At 28.7% G+C, this 21,751-nt stretch overlaps 2 protein-coding genes across 4 annotated transcripts in view; one reads left to right on the top strand and one right to left on the bottom strand.

The window, feature by feature from the left end:
• LOC136071949 (dynamin-binding protein-like) overlaps window positions 1-21,751 on the top strand; it is a 102,743-nt gene that overhangs the window by 50,654 nt on the left and 30,338 nt on the right. For all 3 annotated transcript variants that reach the window (XM_065797889.1, XM_065797891.1, XM_065797890.1), the window contains exons 9-10: window positions 12,341-12,467; window positions 18,893-18,984. In XM_065797889.1, coding sequence (XP_065653961.1) covers window positions 12,341-12,467; window positions 18,893-18,984 — 219 coding nt within the window. The remainder of the gene's footprint in view (window positions 1-12,340; window positions 12,468-18,892; window positions 18,985-21,751) is intronic.
• LOC136079916 (uncharacterized) lies at window positions 582-3,225 on the bottom strand. Its single transcript, XM_065796589.1, has 2 exons — window positions 2,911-3,225; window positions 582-2,809 (listed from the first exon to the last, which is right to left on the bottom strand). The coding sequence occupies exons 1-2, from the start codon at window positions 3,152-3,154 to the stop codon at window positions 582-584; spliced, it is 2,472 nt and encodes an 823-aa protein (XP_065652661.1). The 5' UTR covers window positions 3,155-3,225.

Below are 21,751 nucleotides of genomic sequence, written 5' to 3'. Positions count from 1 at the left end.
AAACTAGTTACAAAGTTAATACAAATCAAATTGCCTGCTGATCTACATGTGGTGGATAAACATTTTTAAAAAAATCAGTTGATTAAAGAGCTGCATTCAAAAGTTATAGGTCTCCAAAATGAGTCAGATCGAGATTTTCGTAAAATTGATCTGTGATGCAAAGCATCTGTTGCCTAAGATGGCACTTTTTTTTTTTTATATAATTTTTTATACGCATCAATTAAAGACTGTTAATTAATAAAAAACAAAAAAATTAATGGGCGCTTATTTATAACCCCCAAAAGGTAGTCTCTAAAAGTCAGGTAAATTTTCCATAAAATTCTGAAATTGACATAATAAATAAATGCATTGAATTATATAATGTTATTTATTATGAAATATCAATTAAAAAATATCAATGCTTAAAGCCTTTTAATCCCTTTAGATAAAGAACTTTTAAATCCCAATAGATAAAGTCCCCTCCCCTCTGTCCCCTCCCCTCTTTATAATACAATAATTTTTTTAATGAAAAACAAACAAAAATTTTTTAAGAAAATAAACAAAAATAATAAAATTTACAAAAAGTTAAATTTCTCAAATAATTAATTAATCTCATTGATTTCTTTTAAGTCAATACTATAAAATCTTCCACTGTTTGACTGGATTTTAAGAGATTGCACTTTGCATAAAATATGCATTAGAGGTACCCAACAAAGATCATCTCTGCATGGCCACGTAAACTTGTTACATAAAGACTTTTTCATGAATTTCATATTAAGATCTTGATGCTCTTCTGAAATACTAAGAATATTTCCTAAATACCATTGAGCATCGTAAACGCAGGCCACATATTCTCCTGGTGAGTAACTGGAAATTTTATTAATATAAATTCTGCAAGTAGAAAAATCCACATTAGTGCAAATAATATCAAATGAGACTCTTCTTATTTTTATTGAGGTAAGTGACATTGGGATAAAACTGTGGTGGTTTCGTGTCCCAGGTATTGTCGAACAAGAACGATATCTCTCTTCCAAATTGAAGTTTGTAGTATGTGTTTCTATTGAAACTTTGTCAACAAAGAAAAAAGATATTCCTTTGACGTGTTGAACACACCAGCTGTACATTTTGCTTGGTGTGTCAATAGGATCGTTTAGTGATTGTAGACTGGCTCGTGCAACAAGACGTTTCACTGTTCCACCAACACCATCACAAGGGCTTTTACCATGCGATGTTGCAAAAAAGTGCCACTCTGCAGTCATGTCAAAATCGTGTTTATGGTAGCATAAGTTGATAAGATTTTTGTAATTTTTATATTGTGATGCAGCTCCATCACTAAAATAGATAATGTGTTCAAATGTTTGTAATTGTTTAAGTTTATCAATAACATTACCGATAAAGCAATGAACAGCATCTGTTCCATGTTTCAGATGATCTGATATAACACAATAACTTTGACTATCAAATTTTCCATCTTTTATAAAATACGCAACAAAGGGGTGCACAGTTGCTTGGCTGTTATTCCAGTGAAAACCTTGCACTGCATCCTGTATTAGAAAACTATAGTTTTCTGCAAAGTCAAGAAGAACCAAAGCTTGATTTTCTTTTAAATTAGTTTTCAAATGTTGGTAGTAGGTGGCTTGACTTTTTGATATAAAATGATGCACTCGTAAACTATCTAACTGTTCATAAACCATTTCAATAAATTCATCTAAAGGTAGAGTTGCTGGTACTAAAGTACATTGGTAATTTGATTTTTTCCATTGATAAAAGTTAACTTCACTAATTTCTTTTTCTGTAAACAAAGTGTCAATGTAGTCTAACAAAACCTTTTTAGCAGGACATTTATCGCAGCTATGCAGCATACAATCTCTATTTTCAATGCTACAAACCATTAATTTTAATAAGATTTTGTAATCAGAAATTCCAGGAATTTTCTGTACAAGGAGCTTTACATTTTGATGGTACTGGCAAACACAAACTGCATGCAGACCAGAAGCACCACCCACAGGAATGCACCACTTGGGCCTTAGCTCACAAAATTTTGAAAATCCAACTTTAAGATAATTATATTTCTTTTTAAACTCAATATGTAGCTCTTTCATATTGACTAGTAGAAGGCGCTTTTGGATATGTTGCTTTTTACTATCTACTTTAACTGAAACAAACTCTTTTTTTCCTGGACAAACCCTTGAATATTCATCGCATTCGTAGAAATGAACAACCTCTGTAATTACATCTTCGCTTAGTTTTCTACCCGATTTTGGAGAAGGTTTTGATAGTATTCCACTTTTTTTACTTAATTTTCTGGCTTGTACTACAGATCTTTTTGAAGTAAAAAAAAACTTCTGAGTTTTCTCTATTGACCAACTGTCTGGAGTGAGTGTAAGAAGTGTGATTTTTTCAGAATTTGACAATGTTTTTTCAAATTTTGACTTAATTTGAGTCATAATATTGTCTAAATCTGTGTTTGTTTTTTTCAAACATTTTTTTGAGGGTGATTCAATTCCACAAATTGCAGCTATTTCTAAACCTAGCACATTGGCAACAGCCTTTTGTGTATGAGCTCTTACGCTATCAATTTTACGCTTTCCATATGCAACTCTATCTTTTTTTGAAACAAGTTTTAGAGGTGAGCATCCAAAACTTGCAATACTTGAATTAAGATCTTCTTTTAATGTATGGTTGTCAACATAAATTTCTTTTTCTTGGAGTTCATTTTCTTTTGTATTATGTTTGCAATTCAGAACTTTTCTGCAACTAGTGCAAATTTTTTGACCAGGTATTAAACCAAAATCTTTGGCATATGAAAGACTGATAACTCTAAGAGAATCTAAAAAATAACAGAAATAATTATTAAATATTTTTTTTTTTATTTATTTAGTGTTATTAAGGTATTTTTATTAAATTAAGATATTAAATATTGAAACTTACTTTTCACATTTTTTGCGTGCTTGTTCAACGGATTACAACAATACCTGCGATGTTCATTCTCATACCTCGACAAGTAAACTTTCTCGTGATAGCTACAAATAAAATCTATGGGATTTATTTTGCTTCTCAAAGAAATAAGCTCTTGGTTTAGTTTAGACAGTTCTTGGTAGCGTTTACTTTTATTAGATAGATAGCACTGTTCATTTAATGCTTTACCAATACAGCAAGTAGAAAGCTCAGGCATATTACTTATTATTAATTAGTTCTAAAATACAACAATTTATTTGGTTTTATTAGTACTTTTTAGATTGACATACTAGTAATATAGAGTTAAATGAAACAATAACTAAACTTTTAAAAAGTAATAATTTTTATGGAAAATTTACCTGACTTTTAGAGACTACCTTTTGGGGGTTATAAATAGGCGCCCATTAATTTTTTTGGTTTTTATTAATTAACAGTCTTTAATTGATGCGTATAAAAAATTTTATTAAAAAAAAAAAGTGCCATCTTAGGTAACAGATGCTTTGCATCACAGATCAATTTTAAGAAAATCTCGATCTGACTCATTTTGGAGACCTATAACTTTTGAATGCAGCTCTTTAATCAACTGATTTTTTTAAAAATGTTTATCCACCACATGTAGATCAGCAGGCAATTTGATTTGTATTAACTTTGTAACTAGTTTTTAAGATTAAGGTCTTTAAAATCACAAAAAAACTTGTTCTTAAAACAAATAAATCAACTTTAGCCCGCCATTATGGAAAAAGTTAAGATGCCAGAAATAATATTTTTTTCTTTTTTCAAAGTATCCACAGCACACTTGCTATCTTATAATAATTGAAGTATAAAACTAACTTGTTCAAAAGTTATTGGCTGTTAAAAATGATGAAAAAACCCTTTTTTCTTGTAGAGTGAAATTTTATGCAAAATAGCCCATTACTTAAATAGCGTTTTCTCAAGAACCATATTAGATATTGATCTAAAATTTTCAAAACATGCTTTTAACATATATATATGTACAAAATCAAAAAATTTCAATAAAATCTGAGATGGTCCATGAGGGACCTCATTAAAATTTGCACCACTTGGCATGGAATGACCCCAATTTTAGTTAATTTAATCCATAAAAACTTTTTGTTTTACCTTTTAGTCAGTGAGGATTCAGTGAGAGGGTTGCCATTCATTAATATAGAAATATTGACATTATTGCAATAATTGTTTGCAGTAAATACCTGAGTTTTGTTTGAGTTAAAATGTCTAACACTAGATTAAACTGTTTCAACGGAAGGAAGAGAATGGCCATAAGATTCAAGAGTCGAATTAGAAGAAAAGTTCTTTGCAAATAGTTCTACCTTATCCTTGGGAGAGGTAACAAGATCAATTATGAATGAGAGATTAAATGTAAGACCTAATATTGTTAATGGCGTTGTTGAAGACTTTCCAAAAGTCTCTGGAGCCTAGCTTCTTAGATAACATACAGGATTTAGCAAACTGAGAATAATGAAGCTTAGCATCAGATAGCTTTTTACATCGATTTCTTGTAACAATAAATAGCTGTTTGTTCTCAAGAGAGTTATTCTCTTCAACACTTCACAACACAGTACTTTACAACATTAGGCAAGATATTTTGGACGCATTAGGAAAAATATTACATCTAAAGAGATACTAGAGATTAAGGTGAGCGTAGGTTTCATAGTTAAAGTCACTAGTTAGTTATTGAGCTCACACTACATCTGCAGTGTGAGTTCAGTAACTAACTTCAGTTTATATTTAGTTTAAAAATTTAAACCTTAAGTTGTGTTAAGTTTAAATCTTTGCACTGCAGAGATTTAAACTGAACACTAACATACATAAAGTAACTTACGGGTGAGTAAACACTGCACCAGAGGTTCAGACAAAACACAAACATGCATAAAGTAACTTATGGGTGAATAAACACTGAAATAGAGAATGGGATTGTCAGTCAGTTACAAAGACGATTTACTAAAAAGAAACTTGAAAAACCATCATTTATTGGTTATCCACATCATGTTCTTGACTGAGTCATTTGTGTAGCAATGAATACAGAACAAGAAAATACTGCCCAATATTGAATATTCGTTATCCTGGAACTTGTAAAGAACTACAAACAGCTAAGGAAAAATTTCAAGAATGGTAATGAAATGATTACTGAAACAGCAGGATGGCTGATGGTATGAAATTTCTATTTCATTGAACTCAAGTATTTTGCTTTTGTGAAAAATCTGGAGTATTTCCTAAGGTGAAGTTTCAGAAAATGCCTAAATTAAATAATGCAAGATGGAATTCACAAGCAATACTACCTCTTTTGGCATTTGTTCTTCTACCAGAGAGAAGAGACTCAACATTTGTAGATTTATCTCTTACAGATTGGCGGACCATTGGTTTACTGACCAAATGTATAATACACATGACTATCAATGTACAATGCACATGATTAGCATAAGCTATGTAGCAGCTTGCATGGTCACAAAAAAGTTTTAAACTCAGTGAAAAAGATTTGGAATTAGGAACCATCAAGACTAGAAATTCCTAAAACAAATCAGTGTGCAGAACGAGTGTCTTCAAGATCTTTTGGACAAGAGAACCTCCAGCTTAGATTTATTTTGTTTAACAAAGCATAAGAATTGTAAATTATGCCTTAATTAAGCTAAATACTACACAACATTTTTTCGATATATAGAGTAGCTTTTCGTACTTGTAGAATTGTTATATAAGTTAGTAATTTTATATTTATTTGTAATTTAGAATGTTATAATATAAGTGTTGTCTTATAATATAAGTGTTATAAGATATAATCTTAGTATGAGTGTTATAATATAATGTAATAATAAGTTGTTAAATGCTTAAAAACTTCATAATAACTCTCGAATTATAAAATTAGAATTGAAAAATAATGATCATAAAATTGTCTGAGTTTTTATCCATACCCATATATGGTAAATTCAAATTTTTTGATTTGTGGGTGACCTTTTTCAACAAGTCAATGTTTTTTGATTACTTTAGTTCAAATCTTCATCAATTTATGACCTGGGAACATGGGGTCACAAAAAAATCACATATATATATATATATATATATATATATATACACAAACATATATATCCACGGTTGGCATGGATCCTGATAATGCTAACCTAGCTGACTGACTCAAGAGTGCTTCTTATATGGGGTGATAGCATGCACATCAAGGTACCCTGTGAAGCAAATTTTGAAATCTTTTGATTTTGTCTGCGGACAAAATTATAAGATTGTTAAAAAAATTTTAAAATGTTCAAATTAAGTGAAGTTTTGACTTTATAGCGCAACTATAAAAATACCAGTAGAATGAGAATCACTTTATATAATTTGATAAAATTTTGGTGCAAATGTAGCATATGGCCGCTCCAAACCCTGGATAAAATTTCAGAAAGATTGGTCATGTGGTTAAGGATTTATAGTAGTTTTAATTTATATTTTGTTAGTTTTTTTGCTACATATACCTCAAAGTGTTACCGATTATTGTGATATTCAGTGACTATTTTCAAAATAATGGTTCATGAGTGTTCTACAATGTAATACCAACAATTTTTGTTATAATTGTTTTATTGCTACAACTACCCTTTTCATTTTATAGACCATATTGATTTGCTATATAAAGCGTAGTATGACTTGGCTTATGCATTGCGTGAGAATATCAGAATTTTCTAAATTATAAACTACTGTCAAAAATGGATGAAAATGTTCAAAAATGGTTGAAAAGCATTAATAAATTAAATAAATTAAAAAAATATAAAAATCTAGATAACTAAAATAATTGACAAATAAAAAGTTTGGAGGAAAATTTCATGAAAAGAAGAATAGAAGAGCAGTATAAATCTTTTGTAGGTACCACAAGGACTCCACAAGGACTCCACAAGGACTCTGCGACACGTGTAGAACAATTTTGCGCAGGAAACAATGGGAAAGAAGTTATACTCCCTCCTTTGTTTAACTTTAGTTCAATACAAGTGAGACCTGAAACAAGAGGTCTGTGTGTTATTGCCTAATCTGCCAAATTGGTCGTTCAAAGCTACAAGAAACACATCCTCTTAAAGAGCAAACCACCATTGAGAAAGAACCAAATGTACGTTGCACCACATGCTTCTGCACTTTAAGAAAAGGTTTGCCTTTCCAATGCTCTCAAATAAAGTTCAGGGAAAACCTTCAATCTTTAGCAGCAAAAGATGCCAGAGCAGTCAAACAAATTGCATCTTGAGTTATTTCCAATAAAGAATTATCCCCTAAAGGAACTATTCGACTTGCTAAAACATTTGGTGGGCCTCCTCTTACAATTACCCCAGGTAAATAATTATACTCAATTTTTTACATAAATATTCAAAGCAAATCTTTAAAAAAAGAGACAAGATTTTGGGTAAGGACTAGCGAAGTTGATTTTTTAAAACTCGAATTTAAATAAAAGAGGAGTTTAGAATGCATGCTTACACTGAATTTAACTAAAAGACGAATTTAAGCTGTTTATGTAGCCCAAATTTAAGTGAAAGACGAATTTGGGCTTCTAAACCCAATTTAACTGAAAGCGGAATTTGGATATTAAAAACACATTTAATTGAAAGAGAAATTTTTTAAGAACTTTTATAAATTTTATTAAATATTTTTGTTTTTTTGTTTTAAGTCCCCCAAGAAGACATAATGGTTTTGTCATAGAGTACAACAGAAAAGTATTTAACTAGGAAGTTCAAACTTCTTTCCTTATCGTTGATGCAAAATATGCCCAGAGTTTGCTTCGAATCCAAGGTCTCTTACTTTTAAAGCCAGCGCTCTAACCTTTGTGCCACGGTTGCTGTATAATCATTTTTTATAAACCAAAATTATTATTTTTTAGCTTGTAATTAACCATAATTCAAAACATGACAAAGAACAAGTGAAGCAAAGTAATTTTTATTTTATTAAAAAATATATGCATATAAAAAATAACTTGTGTCGAAATAAAAAATCTAAAAATTAAGTTAATAATGAGGTATAATAATATAAGCCAATAATAATGAGAATTTAAGTAATGCAATCTTTACAACTTTTAATGTTTTTTAACGAACATGAACATTAACAACTTTATTTAAAAATTTCGAATGTCAATTATTAAAAAAGAAAAAAGATCGTTAAGAAGGTTAAATATTCAGCTGTTTTTTACCTTTAAGAACATTGAGCACTCTATTGTGTAGAATACATTTTAAAGTTGTTTAAATATATATATATATATACATATATATATATATATATATATATATATATATATATATATATATATATATATATATATATATATATATATATATATATATATATATATATATATATATATATATATATATATATATATATATATATATATATATATTACTGAATTCATGATCTTAAGGCTGAGTCGGACACTTTAGTCTAGGAAGCTACTTCTTATATTGGTTACAACACTCTCTCAACTCTTTCATTCCAAAACATTTTTCACCCTTGACGAACAAGGCCGCTGCGCAGATAAACAGGTTAATATACATAAAACATGTAGTATATTAACTATTATTTTTTATAAATTGAAAAAAAGTTAATAGCTTTCGAACTTAACTGAAAGTTAAATGAAATCTTGTATTTGTTCCCGAATTTAACTGAAAGCCGAATTTCTATTTTAACTTCCGCACCAAAGTCGAAGCCAAACTTCGCCTTTCAGTAAACTTCGTAATCTGATTTTTAACGAATATTTGCCAGTCCTTAGTTTTGGGAATTACATTTTTAACAAGTTTCTAATCACTTTAAAAACAAATAAATTGAAAGTTTTAAAATTTTCGAACAAAGTTTAATATAAAGGTAAAATATGTATGTTTTGGTTTTAGGTCAAAGTAGTGCCTAGCTACTATCAAGCGCTTTAATTAATGGTGGTAAAGGTTTTCTCAAGTTTTTTCTAAGCATTATTGATACTGTGTTAAGGTTGATATCAGCTCACCACCTCAAAATACACCTCTCACTCAAAGGACTGAGAAAGATACTGGAGGCAAGAGACAAATTCTTGTTTCAGTATCAGAAGATTTTCCAGAAACTCACTCTAACAAATCTAGTCACTGATTAATGCAAATGGATGTAAAGTAATTTTGGCTTGTGATATGAAAGTTGCAATTATAGTTTGTGGTCTTCAAACCCAATCAAGTATGCACCAATGTACATGGTGTGATGTCAAATCCAAGTTTCTTGCCAAATCTGGAATCGTTTTAGCAATCTGGTTGGGTAATTGCTTGTGCAAAGTTGTTTGGCAATATCATTTGAAAGCCAATCATTTGTGGACCTGCCATTGTTCTGATTTTGGAAATAATCTCACCAATAGAACTGCATCTCCTTATAGGAGTTGTCAATCATCTTTTCAAAATACTTAAAAACTGTTTGGATAGAACTGATTAAGTGGCCAGCTGCCCATTACATTCAACTGAGCCCATATCATGAGGGCCAGTTCGAGAGAAATGAATGCAGGAAGCTTCTTAAAAATAGGGATGTGCTCCAGTAACTTGCTCATACAAACTTTGTTCCCAACATTCTTCACATGATTGAAGCATTCACAAATTTCAGTTTAGTTGTAAAAGCTAGCTTTAGATTTATCCTTAAGCTGGATTTTGCTGAAATTATTTTGAAATTAAAAATTTCAAAAAAATGTTGCTTAATGATAAATGGTGCAAGCATAACACCCAAAATGCGCACCATCTTCTGCCACATCAAAGATTTTATCTGTTGCAAAAGATTCCCCTTGGGACCATATAGTGAACAAACTGTTAAAACTGCTCAAGGCTTTTATAAATATTGGTCAAGGTATAAATGAAGCAATAATCATTCAGAATAAAAAGAAAGATTGTTATGCTGCATTGCTGATCTGAACAGTAAGCATCTTTAAAGAACTGTTACCATTTGATTTATTAGATTAGACAGTAGAAAATCATAGCTTACGGTTTGTAATGAACATTTCAACCATTTAATCCTTAACTGCTGTTAGTAATGATGAATTTTTATATTACATATATAAATATTAAGAAAGTATTTGACTAAAAGAGTATATTAAGGTCATAGCTTTATATACTCTTTTATAATTTGTTTTATAATTTTTATTATAACTTATTTATAATTTTTCAATAAAATTATTTAAAAAAAAAGTGTTTGTTATAAAATTGTGGCTTCTTTTCTTAGGTATTTATTTGCATGCACATAAATTAATTATACAAAACTGTTTCATTGATAATTTGTTATCGAAATAAATGTTTATAAAATATCTATTTTGTTATGGATTTAGAGTTCTAGAATATTACTTTCAGCAATTAAAAATATTTTTGAAAAAAAAAAAGACATTAAAAGCACTGTTTATTAAACAGTATAGCACCCAAAAGTAAATATTTCTTTGTTAAACGTGATTAAACAACGAAATATTTATAGAAAAGTCCAAGAACTTAGACAACAATTGAACAACAAATATTTCATTTTTAGTGGTCATACCATGTACGAAGGTGCATACTCGAATGAGTTTAAAGACTACAAATTATATTTGCAACTTTCATATCGCAAGCCAAAACTAGTTTAACTCCATTTCCATTAATCCATGACCAGATTTGTTCAATATTGAAGTGAGTTTCTGGCAAATCTTCTGAGACGGCAACAAGAATTTGTCTCTTAACTTCAGCATCTTTGCCAGTCCTTAGAGAGAGATGTTGTATTTGAGGCGGTGAGTTGGCATCAACCCTTAATCCTTAATATTGAAGAGTATTTGACTAAAAAAGTATATCAAGCTATTTTGAATAAACTTCTTGTGGAGAAAATCAAAGACCATGTCTTGCAATTTAATCAGATGCTATTTGATGGTAATATAGTGTAAAAAATAAGGTTTATATTGTTATTTTTCACTTCATTTTGAAAGCCTATGTATTTAAGAAGGTTTCAAGGGCCAATTGTACCAACTGATAGTCCTTTTGCCAGGTTTTGAACTTTTTTTGATACTTTTTTTTTTGCATTTTGGCAGTAGTTTATACTTTTGGGAATGTTCAGATATTCACGCTATGCATAAGCCAATTCAAACCACACTTCAAATAGCAAATCAAGATCTTTGCCTCTATAATAAAATGGTAAATGTAGCAATAAAACAATTAAAATAAATTGTTGATATTACATGGTAGAACACTTATAACCATTTTTTTGAAAGTACTGATCGATTATCACAATAATCGATAAGTAGGTTGTAGCAAAAAACTAACAAAATATAAAAAATGCCATAAATCTTTAACCAGTTAACCAATTCAACTAAAATTTTATCTAGGTTTGGTGCAGCCATATGCTACATTTGCACCAATTTTTATCAAATTATATAAGGTGGTTCTCATTCTTCAGGTGTTTTTATTGTTGCACTATAAAGTCAAAATTTCACTTAATTTGAACATATTAATTAAATTATTTTCTGCAGAAAAAATTAAAAGATTTCAAAGTTTGCATCACAGCGTCAACATCATCAGCGTTCTGGGTTCAGCTAGCTCAGCAAGAAAAAATTTGAAAATAATAACTTATAATAACTAAAACAAACCTTTTTAAATTAGTTTTAATAATAGAATGCTGATAATAATTCGAAAAAAATGTTGATAATAACATTATTCAATTTGACAATCGAATTGTGATGTGTAAAAACCTCACGTGTATTACAATAAATACTTCATTTTTTGCAATAAAATGCAGTATTGAGAAAATGTAATGTTTTCGCAGATTTTAAGTTTATCTCAAGAAAATAAATGCTATAGAGATAAAATCATTCTATATATTTTACAATAGGTTTCTTATAAAAAAATATTTTTAAAAAAGTTATTGGAGGGCCTAGGCCCCCTGCAGCTATTTTGTAATTGTGTGTGCATGCAGTATAATGCTAACATAGAGTTATATACTTTTTCTTACTCTGTTTTAATGAGTTTTTTTCTTTTTGAATAAAATTTATAATAAAATTTTATAATAAAAAAAAACAATGAAACTAAAAAAGGTATTCTAATTTTATATATATATATATATATATATATATATATATATATATATATATATATATATATATATATATATATATATATATATATATATATATATATATATATATATTAGTAGAAAATCACTTAACTAAATTTTTTTTTTTTTTCCATTTGACACTGTGTTTCATCAACAATACTAATATATAATTGCTCTGTTCTTTTAAGAACATTGAGCACTCTATTGTGTAGAATACTTTTTAAAGTTGTTTAAATATATATATATATATATTTATATTTATATATATTCTTATTATATTATATATGATCGTTGTGTTTTTATGTGGAAAATCTGTAATGTATACTGCAGTTTTTTGTTGCGTATGTGTCACTATCAACTTCTTTTTTAGGAGGAGGCAGTTAACGTTAATGTTCTTTTTGGCAATCTTGATGAAATTTTGGTTGTATCTCAAAAATTGTTGCTAGCATTGAAAAATGCATGTTGTGATATTTCAGATCAAATCTCAAATAAAATAGGTGTTGGAGTTAGTTTATAAACAATTTATTTTTATTTATATTACATTAAATAACTGATTAAAGTAAACGGTTGTTCACTTTAATCAGTGAAGAGTTTTTTAATTTAAGTACTAGTCAAATCATAAATAAGTTCATAAATAAAATATAGGCTTAAAATTGATAGTTCAAGTTCACATTTGGTTATGGATATCCATTTGAGGTAGTAATTATAGATATCTATTTGAGGTAGTCATTATAGATATCTATTTTAGTTAGTCATGGATATCCATTTGAGGTAGTCATCATGGATATCCATTTAAATTAATCATTACGGATATTCATTTGAGGTTGTCATTACGGATATCCATTTGATGTAGTTATATGGATATCTATTTGAATTAGTCACAGGCTAGAAGTTTTACATTTAATGATGAAATGTGATCACTTGTCACTTGAAGGAGTGCTATTTTTAAACTGAATGTTATAGTTATTATTTAAAACTAATGTTTGAAATATGTTTTTGTTGGTCTTAAAGAAGTAATTCGCTGTAGAAAAGTAAGTAATTCATCTTAGAGAAGTAAAATTATCATATGTTACATTGGCGCATTATCATATCTTAAAAGTTATCATATCTTACATTGGTGCATACCAATGTAAGATATGATAATTTACTGTGCTTTCAAGAAAACAAACATAAAATCTTTATAACTTTTATTCCACCACAATAAACAACAATAAACGCTTTTTTTTGCATTCAATTTTTGTATTTTGGTGATGTATGCATACACATTGTGATTACCTGATGCATTAGTTGTAATGCACCACTTAGGTTTCGGAGTAAAAATTTTGACAAACTAACCTTAACATAAGGTCTTTTTTAAATGCAACATGTAATTTATTAAGGTTGAGTAGTAAAAACCTTTTTGGAATGTTGGTTTTTCTTAATACTAACAAATAATTTTTTTCCTTGCATAATACTTGAAAACTCACCATTTCGATACAAGTTAGTTTCTAACTTGACTGCTTCTGGTGAAATAGGGTTTGCAATTTTTTTTGAATAATTATGATCTTGTTAAAATTATATTTTCAATCATCTCGAGCAGTAAATTGCACAGAATATCAAGACTTGTTGTAATTTCAAACATCTCTGACAGATTATCATGTTTGCTGCGAATAATAAATTACTTTCAATGAAATTTCATTCTTCTAAATTAACAAAATCTTTCAGAGAGAATACTCTAGGAAAAACTTGCTAACTTCTTTGAACTTATCTTGAGTCCTTTGTTATCAGCTTCACTGTTTTACCATTTTTCTAGATAAGAAATTTAAAAAAATTCCTTTTTCTTAATAGCTGTACTCTATATAATTTTCTAAAAATAATTTTCTTGAGTTTTTGTTTTCTTTAGTAAAAAACGTAAAATGTTTCTCAAACTTTTTTTGAAAATTGTTGTTTTGCAAATTGCTCATAATTCTAATGAACTAATATCTTAAGATACTGACAGATTGGCAAATACCATTTAAGAGTCCTTTATATATAAAAATATATTTGACACAGCACTGTAACTCAGTCAATTTTTTTATATTTTAAAGTATAAAAGAAAACTATCAACTGCCAATTAAAATATCATCAACATATTCTTATAGCCTAAACTTTTCCTTTCAAATTTTTATAAATTTGTTTCTATTTTAAACATTCAAAATTTATTTATCACAAAACATAAAAATCTTCAATTGTACTTCTCTGGTGAAATTTTTCTAATACATTACCCACAGTTTTACTTAACACTTAAACAGCAAAAATAAGCACACATTAATGAAATAAAACATATTACTGAATAAAGTGTTAAATTAATATGATTTTGCTACTAAAGTTCACAAATTACTCCATACATATTGGGAAGCTTTTTGACCCCTTTTTTTCCCCATAAAATCTTAGCTAACTCCCATTTTCCCTATAGCATTCATGAACAGTCCTAACCCTAACCCTTTACTTTCCCATGGATATTAAAATGGATATTTTAAAATCCATTGGATTACATTTTGAGGTGCTTTACTAAAAATTTATAATTAAAAGACTACTAAAAGGCTTTGGATGAAAATAAAGATTAAAAATAACAAAAAATCAACTTTTGCATACTTTTGAAATGTGATATTCAGACAAGGCGCCTGCTTATCATATATATTTTATCTTTTTTTAGGTCTCAAATGGCTAATATATAATAATGTATATAATATAATAAACATTATTATATATTAGCCATTAATATTCATTTTATTATATATATATATATATATATATATATATATATATATATATATATATATATATATATATATATATATATATATATATATATAATAATGAAATGAAATAACTATAGGAAAGACTTAGTTCTTATTTCAAGTTTGAAAATGCATTTGTCACCATCTGGTCAAATATCTTAAAATACTTGCCAAAGTCTAATATCTTGAGAACAAACAAATATTTTCCGAAAAATATTTTTGAATTGACATTCTATTACAAATAGCAACAATATATTAAAAAGATAACAATTTTAAAGAAGGTCATTATTGAGCTCTGCCTGATTCTTACAGAAGTCGGCTGTTCATAAAAAGAAATTATCTATGTTATGTTATTTTTTTCTTACTATTGCAATACACTGTACGTATTTTTTATAAATGTGTTAAATGATAGATCGATACCCTTTTTTCAAAATGAACTTTTTCTGAAAACCCAGGTATTTAGTGATTTTGAGGCCACAAAAATTTTTCTTACCAACTATTACTCCATTTTTAAGTTAGATTTTGAGCCTAACTCATTATCATAAGTAAGTTTGTATTTTTAGGTACTATGCTAGAGGAAGATTTATAATAATTAAAAAAAGAATTATAGAATACTCGCAGATTTAAGTGAAAATTAAAATCAAAAATGACAAAAAATGAATTTTTGCATACTTTTGAAGCAATATATTTAGACAGGCTGAAATGTTTACTATGCCTATTTATCATTTTAAGTTCTAAACTAGCCAATAAACAATTAAGTGAAATACCCATTGAAAAGTTTTGTTTTATTTTGAAAAGTTTTGTTTTATTTTGAAGTTTAATATGGCTTTCTGCTATATTTAGTTAATATTTCTAAAACCTTAATAAAAGTTTGAAATCCATTATCTAGAGAACCAATCAATATTTTATAAAAAATTTTGGATTAAAGATTTTAATATTAATAATGACAACATTTTAAAAAATAATAATTTTTGAGGTCACTATTAAAAATTTGCCTGATTCTTACAGAAAGTTGCTCTTAAATACTTGTGTGTTCTAAAAAGTTTCTGTTTGAAGTAGCACCGTTACAAAAATAGTTTTTAAATTAATAATTTCCAGGTAAGCATTCCAAAACATAAAGCATCAACTGAAATGATGTTATGTTGTTGCAATATTATTATATAGTTTTGATTTTTTTATCATCTAAATAAATAAAACTCTCAAGTAAATAAACAATAAATTCTCAAGTTTGTCCTAAACAAAATCTTCTTAAATCTTCATTTCATCAAAAATAATAGAAACAAACCTTTTATAAGAAACTTTTTTTTCTTCACAAATAAAAGTTTGATTAAAACTTTTATCAAGTTAAAAGTAATTTTTGTGACCTCTTAAAGTTTCTATTTTGCAACAAAGCTTGCTTGCAATATTCTGTAACAAAGCTTGCTTGAAATATTCTGCAACAAGGCTTGCTTGCAATATTCTGCAGCAAAGCATGCTTGCAATTTCTACAGCAAAGCTTGCTTGAAATATTCTGCAACAAGGTTTGCTTGCAATTTCTGCAGCTTAGCCAATATTTCATTATTGTGCGATGTTATCTGATATAAAAATTAACAACTTAATACTTAATTCCAACTTAAATAACTCTGTTTGTCTACCTCTCTTATTCTTTGTAGTTAAGTTTGTATTGCTGTATAGTTAGTTTAACTTTACTAGAAAAAGTTATAGAAATAAATGCATTTAGTTAACAGAAGTTTTAATAGTATATATTTCATAGTTGATCTTAGATGTTACTTAGACATTTAGGTCATTAGATCTGCATCTATATCTGAACTGCTAATTTGCTCCTAGCCTTTGCCTAGAAAAGTTCAAACAATCAGAATTTGCAGACTATCTATTTTTATGCAGAATTTATGTTTTTATGCAGACTATCTATTTTTATGAATTAAAAAGTAGAAGAACAAGAAAGTAATGTGGAACATTTTCTAGCATTTTTTTTTTCAACTTGATGTTTTCATATTTCATCAGTATTTATTTTATTTATTCACTTTTTTTGAATTTTAAATTGATTGGGAATAATGCATAATATGCAGGACCTGATGTTGCAAATAATGATGTTGCTGCATATATTAAATTGTATTTGATGATGTTGCTGCATATATTACGTTGTATTTGATGATGTTGCTGCATATATTATGTTGTATTTGATGATGTTGCTGAGTATATTATGTTGTATTTAATGATGTTGCTGCGTATATTATGTTGTATTTGATGATATTGCTGCATATATTATGTTGTATTTGATGATGTTGCTGAGTATATTATATTGTATTTGATGATGTTGCTGTCTATATTGCTGGGTATATTTATTGACTTTTTTTGAATTTTAAATCAATTGGAAATAATGCATAATATGTAGGACTTGATGTTGCAACTGATGATGTTGCTGCATATATTATGTTGCTGCGTATATTATGTTCTGCATATATTATGTTCTGCATATATTATGTTGCTGCATATATGTTGTATTTGAAGAAGTACAAGGTGGCTCATAAGTCACTTTACATTTTACAAATTAAATAACTTTTTCTTAAATGTATTTAATTCTTTTTTTATTACAAAGTTTAGAGTCTGTAAGTTAGTTCTGACTCTTAAATAGGCTCCATTTTCGACTTCACAAAGTCAAGCTCTTTCTAAGCTATACTCCATGACACTTCTTAACATCTGAAGTTGTTGGGAAAGAATTTTCTGTCGTATGTTTGCCTTAAGTTCTTGAATAGTTCAGGGCTTATTTGCATACACTTTGTCTTTAAGATATCTCCAAAGCCAAAAGTCTAGTGCAATTCAAATCAGGAGAACGTGTAGGCCATTCAAAATCGGAATTACGAGAGATTATCCGATCATGAAACATTGCAGTTAACAACTGCATTGTGGCTGTAGCGGTATGTGCAGTTGCTCCATCTTGTTGCCACCAATACCCTGCCATGTTTGCTAACTGAGGTTGAACAAAATTCTCTAGAATGTCTCGATATCTCTCAGCAGTTACAGTCACAGCATTTTCATTTGCATCTTCAAAGAAGAAGGGCCCAATAACCCTATCTGATGTTACTCCACACCACGCTATGACTTTAACCGGGTGCAATGGAGTCGCATGAACTTGGCCTGGATTTTCTGTGCCCCAGATTCTGGTATTCTACTTATTCACATGTCAATTCAAATGGAAATGAGCTTCATCTCCCATGATCAACTTGTGAATAAACTCATTGTTATTTCTTGCAGTCTTCTGAAATCTGAGAGCATAATTTAGTTGTTTTTGAAAGTCTGGTGGTTGTAAAGATTACACTAATTGAATCTTGTAAGGGTACATTACACTAATTGAACCTTGTCTCTTTGAATGTGCTGCAGAGAACTCCGTGAGATGCCAAGTTCTTGAGAACGCCTTTGAGTGGACGTGGTTGGGTTTTCTTCAATGCTACAGCTCGGTATTTTCACGTGTACGTACTGAACAACCTCATCCACTTCTAGACCTATCACTTACAGAGCCATGCCCTTGAAAACACATCACTAGGTTCAATATTGCAGGCCAACTAGGGGGATGTCGAACATTGAAATGGCACATATACGATCTTTGTGTTGCAACAATTAACTGTCTATTTTCAAAGTAAAATTCAATTATCTTCACTCATTGTTCTGTTGTAAACTTATCCATACCAAAAATCTCCAAAGATTATATTTTTTAATTCTGAAAAGAGAAATAGAAATATATTAATAGAAAAAAGTTATTTAATTTTTAAAATGTAAAGTGACTTATGGGCCACCTTGTATTGAAAGCTTTTAAGTACAGCTTTTACTATTAATTTTATTAATGATTTTATAAATATATGAATATCATGAAAATTATACATAATTTATTACAGATTATTTATTTTATAACAGAGTATCATATATAATAATATATAAGATAGTGATAAAACCAAAAAAAATTTTAGTGCTAAGTCCTCTAAAGTCCTGTTTTTTCTCTTCGTGAAGTTTAGAAATTTCTTTGTAAAGTTTTTTCAAAGCTTAAGAATTAAAATTCTAGATAAAAATAGAATATTAACCCTGGAATTTTTTCCTGATGGTATCTTTTTTTAACTTGTAATCAAGTTTTTTCTTAATTTTAAAGTATTTTATTTGAATTTTTGCAGCCTCTTGCTTTCTGGCTTTATCAATGGAAATGAAAGAATGTTACGCAACATATTGTCAAAACTATGATGATGTTCAAAATTTGTTGGAAAAGGTTCGAGTTTGTTATCTTTTATGTTTGTTTATTTATTTTTATGATCAAGGTAAAACTTTGGGCTTTAACAAATGAAAATTAACACAAAACGACCAGAGTAGAAAAAAGTAAAAAAATTTGAAAATTTCATTTTAATTATACCTTATTTTTTTGAAAAAAATTAAAAACTTTATAATTGTTATTTTTTTAAAGTTATATGATCTTACTTTCTTTAGTTATATGATCTTACTTTCTTAAGTTATATGATCTTACTTTCTTTAGTTATATGATCTTACTTTTATTAAGTTTAATGAAATTAGACTTAATGAAAGTAATAGTCTGGACGCTACGTGTAATTTTTTCTTGGAAATGAAGTGGGCATTACAAAAACTAATTAAATAGTTTAAGATTGCTGTCTTGAGTAAGAAAAACCTTACATGCCTTTCTGAAAGTGATTTAAGGGTCAAATTTGGGCCATTATTTGGTACGGATGGCGTCACACTATTGCATATATTTTTTTAAATACAGATATACATTAAACGTTAGATAACCTCTTAAGAAAACCTTATAATAAATAACAACATTTTGAGAAAAACTTACGAGCAATTCTAAAAGTGCTTACAGGGTCAAGTTTGGGCCCTTATGTAGTAATGATGACGTCACGCTAATGAATTTTTTTTTATCAAGCTAAAAAATAGTCAAATGTTAGATAACCTCTTGAGAAAAGCTTACAATAAATAACAACATCTTGAGAAAAACTTACAAGCAATTCTAAAAGTGCTTAAAGGGTCAAATTACTCGGTACTGATGACATCACGCTAATCGTTTTTTCAAATATATATTTATGTTAAACAAAAGGTAAATTCTTCATAAAAACACCTTTCATGAACAGGTTTTTAAGAGGGAAAATATTACAAGAGGCAAAGTTCTTGATTGATGACTTCATTTACATCAAGGATAAATACATTTTCGATTTTTTTGCATGCGTGTGTGTTTATATATGTATATATATATATGTATATATATATATATATATATATATATATATATATATATATATATATATATATATATATATATATATATATATATATATATATATATATATATATACAGAGGCATACACAGTATATGTATGTATACGTATACAGAGGTGCACAGTGTGGGGGGGGGGGGGATCCGGGTCAGTTTCCCCCAGGCAGTACGTTTATGGGGCATCATTAGTGGACAAAAAATACTAGAAGTGTTTTATTATTTTTACTTTAGTGATGCTAAGGTAGAGGCATTCAGTAAACTTTTAATGATCTACCCCGGGCATCATGAAGTCTTTATGAGCCCCTGTACATATATATATATATATATATATATATATATATATATATATATATATATATATATATATATATATATATATATATATATATATTTCATAAATAGATATTCAATCAGTTTCAGTAAATCCTGAAATTGCATCGGAATCAGTCGAATAATATTCTATTAAAGTGTCGTCCCAATCATTTGTGTTTTCACAAGACGAACAGCTGCACAAATCCGTACAATTCAATCAGTGCGATCGACAAAGACAAACCTGTGTTTCACATTTTGGCTTTTTACATGCACAGGAAATTAACTGTGAAACATCTTCTGGAGCAAGTGGAATGAGCATCCATTCAACCTCAAGTTGATCAGCTCCTTTAGATGTATTATAACCTTTTATTCCTTCTTGGCATTTCTGATCACGATTTATAGTTTGTTCGATGCATTGGTGATATGGAACTTTGTTTAACGTACCGGTCGTTCTTTTTACAGAGAAGTTTCCATCCCTGTCAAAAAGATAATAAATTATAAAGATTTAATTTGAAGCTATTTTTAAAACTAAAACTTGTTGAAATCCAAATAAAATATTTTGGAGTACAAGCTTACATAAACTATTGATAAATACTTGGATGAGTTTTAGGAGTTTGCATCATTTTGGTCCAATAGAAAGTTATAAACCGAGAATAATTCGGACAACCATATGCAAAAAACTACGGTAGCATTTGGTGTGTTGCCTCCAAATAAATAGTCCAGTTACTAACCTTCGTTAAATGGAGCAAAGCAAAAAAAAAATTTAATATTTCAATAAAGGAAAACCAAATAGCAGAAGTTGGTCCTGAAATATCAATATCATTTAACATATTTGAGTAATCATCTAAAGTTTTGAAGAAATCATCATCAAACAAGGATTTCAAATTGTCATAATTCGTCTAGAAATAATCAAAGTGTAATTTTAATATCATCATTAAATTGAATGAACTATATAAACTGAATGTGGTAGTGGTGTAGTGGTAGAGCACTCGCCTCATAAGCGAGAAGTTCCGAGTTTGATCCCCACCACGTTCCTGGTAGTACCGCGCTCAACTTGTTTCTCCCCGCAGCGGCCTTGTTCGTCGAGGTTCGTGTTTTGAAGTTATAGAGTTGAGAGAGGGTTATAACTACAAAAAGTAGCCTCCCTTACTGTAGTGGTCATCTCGGCTTTGGGGAGGTAAATTAAAAAAAAAAAAAATTCACAGACATGAAGCATATTAAGGCAAGCTTATTTACCTCCTTTAAACAGTTAACGAACTCAGGTGAGGAAGAGATGTAATTTAAATGGAAAAGAAACCACCCACCAGCTATATCAGCTTCAGTTATCCAGTCTTGTAATCTGGCATCATGTGTGAAATGCATCCATTTGGAGAACAATAAATCTTTTAAGATCAATATGTTTAGGGTTCATCAGGATTTCCATCGCTTTTGCCTATATAGC

This window comes from Hydra vulgaris, chromosome 05 (genome assembly GCF_038396675.1).
Source record: "Hydra vulgaris chromosome 05, alternate assembly HydraT2T_AEP".
NCBI lineage: Eukaryota > Metazoa > Cnidaria > Hydrozoa > Anthoathecata > Hydridae > Hydra > Hydra vulgaris.
Note: the sequence above shows the minus strand (reverse complement) of the source record. Positions and strands in the feature narration are given on the sequence as shown.